We start from the raw sequence: 10,039 nt of genomic DNA on the forward strand, positions 1-10,039 counted from the left end.
TACGTGTTTATGTTACTCCCCTCTTTTTCCCCTCCCTCACATTTCACTCACACGTGGCGCTCCAAGACATGCGCAGTGGTTTTCTCTCAGCGGCAGAAGATGTCTGTCTAATCGTCAGTAATAGAATMGCGCTGCATAAATCATAAGAAATCCGATGTCCACAGCTAACTCAGCAGCGCTTCACTTTCACAGACGGTGGGGACTACGTCTAACTTTTTTCGTCACTTAGAAAAGTAGCTCAAAGAGAGGTAAGCTCCGTTGACGTGAGGTTAGCAAAGCTAGCTGTACAGAGACACATAAGCATTTGTGATGAAAAAAGTCACTCACTGCGCTGAATTATTGTGCGGAGATGTTGACTGACTTGTTGCATTTATGGGACAACACTGTGTCCAAAAGTATGCAATGTAGTGATGTGACATTCAGGAGCAGTATGGTTCTTCTGCACGGCTCTTTACTTATTAGATGGGACTTGAGTGTCACTGAGAGCCATTCTATCAGATTACCATACGCTGTCAGAATAGCATACATGCAGCGAGTACCATGCCTGCGCATGCACATTGAGAAGTCCWACCGTCAGAGGAGTTGTCAGTTTACTATGCGCAACAAGTTATGACGAAAATAAGTCATTAAATTGTTTTCCATGATAACTATATGAATATACATGCGTTGTTGTGGTTTCAAAGTGTATTTAAAGCGGGGTCTGGCTGCAGCTGGAGTCAGCTACAACACACGACCGTGTAAAACTCATTAACCTACTTAACCACTAAGTCAGGATGCCATACAACTGTTGGCATCATAACAGTGTATGATGATTTACGTCATGATTCTATGTTGCTAATTAAATAAAATTATATGCTAATGACGTGTCTGACAGATATAGCTGTGAGTTTGTGCTAAGCGTATGACGATCTGACAGCGTATGCTGACCTGACAGAACACTCTTCTTTGTTCTTCTAATCCTCTGCGTACACTGCAGTAGCTATCATTATTTTATTTAATTATGTACATTAATATTTTTTATTAACAAATAAATAAAACACAAGAATGAAAGAGCACACAGAGCATGCACATTACTCTTTGATTGTTTTCGTTCAAAATGGCAGCTGTAATGTGTGCCATGGTGTCAGACTGCCTCGCGTCATGTAGCGGGAGAGAGGGAGAGAACAGTCACGATGAGCGTTTTGTGCTTGGTTACTTCTTGCTTGTTGCTCCTTGGTCAGTGTTCATAGTTGAGCGTCAGGGCATTACCTCAATTGCCATGTTTAATGGTGCAGACAGTGGTGGTTTCTGACATGAGCAACATGGGCAAACACCCAGGGTGTTATCTTTTTAGGGATGGCACAAGACCACCGTGGATCGTAGCACAGAGATGGAAGCAAAGGAGAACAAAGAGTTTGTTAAATTTAATATTGGTTAAATTTATTAAGTATTTAATATCTAGGTGTTTTTATGGGAATATGGATCTTTCAGATCAATTTGAGAAGTAATTTTGATCATATTTCACATTTTATCATATCATGTAGAGTGGGGTGCTGGTCTTGGTCTTGACTAGGTCTCGACTTCCCTCGGTCTTGGTCTTGACTTGGTCTTGGGTTAGGTGGTCTTGACCACAACACTGGGTCCTGCACCCTGTAGCTAAGACTGACATCAGTTCATAATGAACTTCTGTTTGAGTATGTTTCTCTGTATGTTGCTATAGTCACTGACTATGCCAATCATGCAAGGGATCATCTGAAGACGGATGCTGATCTCAGCAAGGTTGACGGGTGAGTTGGGTTTCCTTTTAATCAGTTCTCAAACTGCAGGGGACTTTTATTGATTCAACAAAGCACCATTATTATTTTCCTGTCTATCAGGTGGTGCCCCAACTTGATAATTTTGATCTAAATTGGTAGATTAATTAATAATTACCCTTTATTATTATTTATAGTTATTAATAGCCAAATCAGACTTATTATTACACTTTCGTGGGAAAGGTTGATATGAACAGCTTATGCTACACATGTATAACAATACACTTAAAACTCATATTTTGATATTCAGTGAGGATCATTGCTAAAGACAACTTACATCGTCCCTATGTGAGAGTGATATAACTCACAACACTCTTTCAGCTGTAGCCAGACATGTGTGCCTCATTGTGTTTCCACCCTGCTGGAACTTTTGAGGAACCGCAGAAGATAAGAATGAAATTCCTCTACATTCAAGGTTGAGTCATCCCAACTAAGAGATGAACTGATTTCATTGAAATGTGAAATCAGTTCATTTTATTGATTTTATTTTTATTATTTGATTTTTACTGTTTTTACTTTTAGTAGTTTATTAGTTTTGTCAGTAGTTTAGTTGGAGTATTACAAACTTGGTGAGTTTGTTGATTGAAGTATTTAACTGTAAGGTTGAATAAATTTTTTGTTTTTAAACCCTTGTATATCAGAGAGAAGTTGTTTGTATTTATTTCATACATGTGTTGCTGTTCAAAGCCCACCATTACTGTCGTTTTAAAACCTAAGTCTTATCAGGCAAGTATTTATAGAAAGTATCTGCAACTCAACTGTTTGGCTGTTATTTTCCTGATGGTCAGGCAGTCCCCAGACTTGGTCATATTGATCTACATTTCTAGTTTAATTGTTAATTGCCCTAAGCTGTTATTTATTAATAGTCAAACCAGCCTCACACAATAGTTTCATTTTTTTTCCAACTTGCCACTATCCTAATTTTCCAAATGTCAGTGTGGTGTGTGTGGGAGGAGATGGCATGTTCAGTGAGATCATCCATGGTCTGGTGTGGAGGACACAAATCGACAATGGTGTAGATCCAAACTGTCCTGATGAAGACCTTTCTCCCTGCTCACTTCGCATTGGAATCATCCCTGCAGGTAAAGTTTTACTCTGAAACTGAGCTTCATTTTGAAATATCTATAACATCTGATACAATCGGGATGAGAAGCACACATCTAGTGAGATGTCTTAGTTATTTCTTATAACTATCAATCAAGTTTATTTGATTGATAGTTATAAGGTAGTTCAAAGTGCTTTACATCAGAAAAACACGTAAAAATCAACAATTGGAACATTGCATTTTTCCAAATGTCATTAAACATCAAAATGTTGGTTAGTGTTTTATTTAGGTATTATGGTACAAAAGCAACTCTAAGCAGAGGAGTTTTTATTCTAGATTTAAAGGAACTCAGTGTTTTGGCTCTTTTGCAGATTTCAGGAAGTTGTTTCCAAATATGTGATACATAGAAGCTGAATGCTGCTTCTCCATGTTTGGTTCTGGTTCTGGGGATGCAGAGCAGAACCAGAACCAGAAGATCTGAGAGGTCTGGAAGGTTTATACAATAACAGCAGATCTTTAATGTATTGTGGTGCTAAGCCTCTCAGTGATTTATAAACTAACAGAAGTATTTTAAAGTCTATTCTCTGAGTTACAGAGAGCCAGGGGATGGACTGCAGAATCGGTCTGATGTGCTTCTTTTATGAAGTATTCATACCAAACGCGTTATGCGCATATGTCGCTTCAAGTTTGGCGCATGTGCAATTTTGGCGTGTTCACACCACTTTTTGAGCGTGAGTTTGGTCAGTCTATGGAGCGTTTGATCGCTTGACGCATCAAGCACTCAAAACACGGCAAACGGTTGAAATCACACCGCACTCGAAACGCACCGCAACGGGCCCTCGACATGCCTCCACATAGACTTTGAATGTAAACCAGACACGCTTGATGCTCAAAACGCGTTTAGAGACAATTTGACTTCAACTTAAGTTCAGGACAAGACACTGTTCTCAAATTTATGGGATTAACGTGCTCTTTATACTCACAAATGTCTTTTTAGATCAATCTAAATTGCAGCACTTCCTTTAAATCAGCAATATGTGTACTTCACTCACCTGCTAATGTTTCCACAGTCACTTTTGGTATGTGGGAACTCTTGCTCGATAATGGACATACAACAGGGTGTAGTCACTCTTCTTGCATAGGGCTCCTTCTTTTCTCCTAATGTGTAGAGCCCATCAATTAGATGACTGCACATGCAGGTCCTAACTAAAAGCTCATCTTGCACTCTGCTCTTCTCTCACTTCCATATTGTTCAGCTTTTGTGCCATTTTTACTCAGTCATTAGGGAGATGACTTACTATCTGAACAGTGCATGTGACCATCGCCTCAGTCTCAGTAGAGCTTTCTGCGCTGTTGTTTTGTAGCTGCTGTCTCATCACTGTTTTGTCTGTTTCAGGTTCAACAGACTGTATTTGCTTTGCCACAATTGGAACCAATGACCCAGTCACCTCTGCACTGCACATCATTGTGGGTCAGTTTCAAAGTCTCCTTCTAACCAAGCCAACCAACCCCCTTATGCTCCATCATGATTAAAAAAGACTGCGACTAAAATCAAAGTTCCTTATTTAACTGACTGAGTGATGCCTAAGCTATATTTCATCTGGACTATTAACAGATGTCTTCTTTTCCCATTAGCTGCTTTTTGCTGTTCAGAGTTTTTTTATTTACACTTATATCATGCACCCCAGTGTAAATAATCTGTTAAACTATCTTTGACTAAAGTTGAAGCTGGAGTAATTTCAAAAGCATATAAAGAATATGCTTTTGACATACTTGTTAAAACTGTTAGTGTGTCATGACAGCATGAGACAGATGATCACGAACCTGAATTTGGTTTCTGATTGCAGCTTCTGTTTTGGGAAATGGCTAAAGGGAGATTCCGTCTAATTTTTTACTACCTTCACCATCTTCTATCCTCTCAAACTTGAACTAGATTATTGTCAACCAATAGCAGAATATTTAAAACCAAGTTTGTGATTCATGAAACATTTATCTGATTTATGAAACTTCGATAAAGTCTGATTTCAGTCCTTTTTTTTTGTATCTGGACCACATTAGAACTGCTCCAATTCTAAAACTACAACACCTAGACTTTTCAAAACTGGACTGGATTATTCTACTCTAAAAGAAGAATATATAAAACCAAGTTTGTGACAGTTTCAACAAATATCTCAACAAATATGTTAAAAATATATATTATAAATGGTCATATTTGTTGAGTGCATAGCAAACAGTTGTCCTGACAACACATTCTTCCTTTTGAGGTGTAGATGGGTGCAGCGTTACCACAATCCTCTTGGCTGCTTGTCTGATTAATGCTCTCTTTGTCAAGTATGTCAGTTTAGGTGAAGGTCTGTGTCTTGGTAGGTAAGTTGTTGATCCATTTTCTTTCGATTTTCAGATGATGGATCAAACAGAGCTCAAAGATGTTCAAAGCTTGGAATGTTGTTTAATAACTGCTGTCTCCTTTAACTTCTTCAGAACTTTCTCTCTGACCTATCTGTTGTGTTTTTTGTTTTTTTTGGGGGGGACCTGGGGGGGGGTCTTTGGTTTTCATGTCGCTGCTTGTTCTCTAATGTCCTTTAATATCAGAAATGGAACATCTAAATTCAAATTACATCTGGACTTCTTCTACTTATTTTTTTTTCGTCTGAATCAAATAGTTGTACTGCATTTTGTTATGGGGTAAAAACTAAACTGCATGATACACACAACTCGTTAATTTATTGAAATAAATCATTATCTTTCCACCTCACAGTTTTGCACTTCTTTGTGTCTCCCTATCACGTAGTTTCTAATGTGACACATGAAAATGTGTCACATTTTTATGTGTCAACAGTAAATAATGTGAGGTACTGTATGTTTGCCTTACATGTATGTAGTATCATAGCTTTATCTGGATTGAATCTTGATGTGTGTGTTCAGGAGACTCTCAGCCAATGGATGTGTGTTCAGTTCACCACCACAACATGTTCCTGCGATACTCCGTCTCTCTGCTGGGATATGGTTTCTATGGCGACATGCTAACTGACAGTGAGAGGAAAAGATGGATGGGCCTGGCCAGATACGACATATCAGGTAGGAGCGTGTTTGAACACAAAACGGTGTCCTGTGTTTGTTCTTTCTCTCGTTTTGACTTGCACCTCTGGATGGTGCAGGTTTGAAAATGTTCCTGACTCACCATTACTACGAGGGAACGGTGTCCTACCTGCCAGCAAGAGGTATCATTGGAACTCCACGAGACGCAGGCAGATGTCGATATGGGTGAGAGAATTATAAAACAGRAATACGTATAATTGTGTTTACATTATGGATATAGTTTTAAAACGGTTCTGGTTGGTTAATATTGTTTTCAGTGATGTATCCCCTTTGGTCCAGCCCTGTAGTACTCACAAAAATATTTTCAGGTATGAAAATACTTTTGTGAGTACAACTGTTAATTCTWTAGACAAGTGAGTTTGAAATAAGGAAGTAACCTCTAGAACCAATGACATTACTCATCTCTGGGCATCTGTGTTCAGACATGAATTGTTGTGTAAAACCTGTCTGCTTTTGAGACAAGAAGAGTCACAGCCTGCTGGTCTGACATGGTAAGAATCTAGGGTACCGTTAAAATCACCACAGAGGGCCACAAAAGAGAGAAACAAACAGTGGTAAAAATTAGCATTGTTGATATTGGGACCAGAYAAGCTAATAAAAAATAAGTGGTTTTTAGTAAGCTTTTGATGATAATTAATCTGAAAGATGTTTTTTTATACACACAGTTAAGGATTTGTGAATAAGTATTTTCCTTTTTCTTAGATGAGCAATTTCACTCACAGGTAGGTGCGTTTACTTGAACAAAGACACGTTTTGGGTGATGTTGCTTGAGCCTGGATCAACGACTATCTGACCAAAGAGACGACAGTTTGCGAGAATGAAGGACTGTGTGCGGTGGTTAGCAGTACAGGAGCACCACAGGGAACGGRGACATCAAAGTTTCTACTRTTGGTCTGAAAGTCCAGTTCATCAAAGCAATTACAATCATCACCATCAGAATCATTACTGTCTGGTATTTCACTGTCCTCTTTGGAAGCTGCTGCCATAAMAGCAGCAGTTGGAATTTGTCGTATGAATACAATTCTTATCCGCCATCTTTAAAGACAGTGTAGCTTTTGCAAATGTCAGAGGTCACTAAAATATGCACTGTTAAATAGAAACAAATCTATAGCATGCGAGTACAGCATGTGTGTAAATGTCCAGACTGAGACACTCCCGCATCTGCCAGTTTAGYAATCAAAGCGCAAACATGGTTATGAACACTGTAAATATATAAACTATCTAATAAATAAATAAGTACCCAAATGAGCCACATGAACGCATAGATAGTTTTGTCATTAAGAGTGACCATTAACAAAACCTTTGGTCTTGTCCCGAGGTTGTATTTTCAGCAGACTTGGACATATTGTGTTTAAAAAAAGACAATTGAATTTGAAATAATTAAATTGAATAAAATAGCATCTTACTGCATACGTAAACTAGTTCCTGTCAGAGGTGATCTGCACACAATGCTTAATTCAGATAAAACTAACAGGTTTTCCTTCATGCATGGCTCTAGAGGTTCATCTTGAACAAGAATAGAGCATTTATAAGCTTGAAAAGTCTCTGTGACCTGTTAGATTTCTAACTGTTGAGTTTAAGCTAAATAATGATTACTAAGCAGCAGTGAAACTGATAAACAATTCTGTATCAACAGTGAAGAGGTTGCATTCCATAAACTCAGGGAATTTGAATGTGTAATGCAGTGAACTAATCCAGTTTCTGTGYCTTTAACTCTGCAGCTGTGCAGTTTGTCAGCACAACGGACAGATACAGTCAGAGAGAGCTGAGAAGTATAAGACAAATGAAGACTCAGAATGTGGTAAGTCCTGCAGACGGCCACTAGGAGTCAACAATCAACAGTGGCGCAACTACACATTATTCAGGTGGATGCGAAAACATAGACCGGCGCCCCCACCCCCCTACCCCAGTGAAGGCGCGTCAGGGTGAAGGCGCGACGCTCGCTCGGCCCCCCCAAGATAAACTAGATAGTTTATTTTACTATTGTTACTTTGTTTATATTCCTTTTGTTATTTATGTAAAGCACTTTGAATTGTCTTCCTGTTGAAAATGTGCTATGTAAATAAAATTACCTTACCTAGTTGCATTAACTGGATTAATTTTCGYCAAACAGTCAGACATACAAAATATTTGGTTAACACTGGGAACATTGTTTCAGTGGACATTTGGTCACGTGTCTCTGTGGGGGTTTGTGTTTCAGCAGATGACGGAGAGTGGAGGACGATCCGAGGAAAGTTCTTAGCTATAAATGCTGCCAGTATGAGCTGTGCTTGTCCTCGCAGCCCCAAAGGACTCTCCCCTGCTGCTCACTTGGCTGACGGTACTACTGACCTCATCCTTGTCAGAAAATGTTCGCGCTTCAACTTCCTTAGACACCTCCTGCGACACACCAACAAAGATGACCAGGTACACATCAGCAATGAATGCAGGATTTTTCCCCCCTCTTTCTGTCTGAATCATCTACACCGAGCTGTCCTTCTCCTCTCRTCCTCTTTCAGTTCGACCTGGCCTTTGTAGAGGTCCACCGGGTGGTGCGTTTCCGCTTTACCCCACGCTACTGCCAGAGCGACTCAGACCTCGAGCTGGACCTGCTTGAGAACGGCAAAAGGCAGATCTTCAGCCAGATTTGCAGAGACCACCCAGCTTGTGGCTGCACACGCACTAACAGCAGCTGGAACTGCGATGGTGAGATCCTGACCCACACAGCCATCGATGTCAGGTACAGCTGCTTTCCTAACCGAACTAATCGTAGTCTTAAAACTCTGCATACATAATTATAAAAGCTCCCTTCCGTGTTTGTTTTCTTTTTTCATCAGAGTGCACTGCCGGCTAATCAAGTTGTTCGCACGAGGGATTGAAGAGCCTCAAGTGTTTGCAGACCTCAGCAACCCCTGTGTAATATAAACCTYTCTCATTYCCATCAAGATGTCTTCAGACACTGGAACTGTTTCCAGCTGCTGAMAGGCTTTAATGTTTCTCTACTGATATTAGCTGAATTTAACAGGCTAGATGGGGGAAACAAACAAAGCATCATGCAAAAACATCAGATGTAATTTTTTTTCTCGGGTCAATGTATGAACATAGGCATATAAAACAAAAGCTCTGAGCGTTAATGTCCAAAGGAATTGTGAAAATGTATGGACCATCTAGCAAGCTCCTATGTTGGTTCTCTCAGTTGTCACCTGCAAGTTACAGAGTAAGCTCTCATCACAGAAAACTTTAAAATAATCTTTTTGATCAACTATCTGTGTTATGTTGGTGGACACAGTCGGTTTAATCAATTACAAGGTTAAAGTTCAACACCAAAAAGGCCAACATCTGCCTCCATCATGTCAAAACTGCAGATCGATGCTGTTTTGTGCACAAGGCAAGACACACCAATCAACTTGGAGAATGTACTGTACAATAGTAACTCACCTGCCTTGTGATGTGAAGTTCCACCAACTAGCAGGCGATTTGCTGTCATGAAAACAGTTGTTCCTGCATTGGAAATGCTGTAAAAAGSAGAGAGTAGAGACCTGTCCTGTCATGCTGATCTTCTGTTTGATGCACTGAAGAGCCTGACATCCCTCTCTGTCTCTCTGCACTTGAAATGTCTGGACCTCACAGACAAGCATACAATCATATTCATTTTAGCTGTGCCTCAGAGTCACCCTCTGCTTACAGATATGCAGTTTTTTCTAGAGCTTGAAAGGAAGCGATGATGTGCTGGTTTATACTTTGTCTACTTGGAAGAAAAGAAAGGAAAAAAAAMMCAGAAAGAATAAAGGGATTCCCCACCAGAATATTGATGTAGTGTTTGTATACCTGTGGTCTCTAACGGATCACTTGTCSATACTGATGTCAGAGTGGGATTGCATTGTTTATGCAAGCACACGTGTTTACTGGACAGGTGGTTCACCTGCCAGAGTCCTGGTGGAATTAGAAAGGGGCTGTTCTTGGTAATATCCTAGAGCCCTCTGGTGAAAAACACTGTAGAATCTCACATTTGTTTTTACAGACACACTTTTCACCTTTTGACCTTTTGACATATAACTTATAACAGACTGATGACCTGAATAGGGGACATCATAACTGACCAGTTATGATGACCAGATGTCGT

General features: G+C 39.7%; 1 protein-coding gene across 3 annotated transcripts; it reads left to right on the forward strand.

Annotated features, from left to right (window-relative positions):
• Positions 1–1,541: 1,541 nt before the first annotated feature.
• LOC103465659 (ceramide kinase-like) lies at positions 1,542–9,722 on the forward strand. 3 transcript variants are annotated; one of them, XM_017305447.1, is made up of 9 exons: positions 1,542–1,766; positions 2,730–2,875; positions 4,235–4,309; positions 5,764–5,916; positions 5,997–6,102; positions 7,659–7,738; positions 8,138–8,343; positions 8,436–8,656; positions 8,754–9,722. In XM_017305447.1, exons 2-9 carry the CDS (start codon positions 2,755–2,757, stop codon positions 8,839–8,841), a joined length of 1,050 nt encoding a protein of 349 aa, XP_017160936.1. In that variant the 5' UTR covers positions 1,542–1,766; positions 2,730–2,754; the 3' UTR covers positions 8,842–9,722. The 3 variants fall into 3 exon arrangements, with proteins under 3 accessions (XP_017160936.1, XP_008408904.1, XP_017160937.1); XM_008410682.2 differs by having other exon boundaries at positions 8,141–8,343; XM_017305448.1 differs by lacking the exon at positions 1,542–1,766 and having other exon boundaries at positions 1,773–2,875.
• Positions 9,723–10,039: the final 317 nt, after the last annotated feature.

Source organism: Poecilia reticulata, linkage group LG6 (genome assembly GCF_000633615.1).
Source record: "Poecilia reticulata strain Guanapo linkage group LG6, Guppy_female_1.0+MT, whole genome shotgun sequence".
NCBI lineage: Eukaryota > Metazoa > Chordata > Actinopteri > Cyprinodontiformes > Poeciliidae > Poecilia > Poecilia reticulata.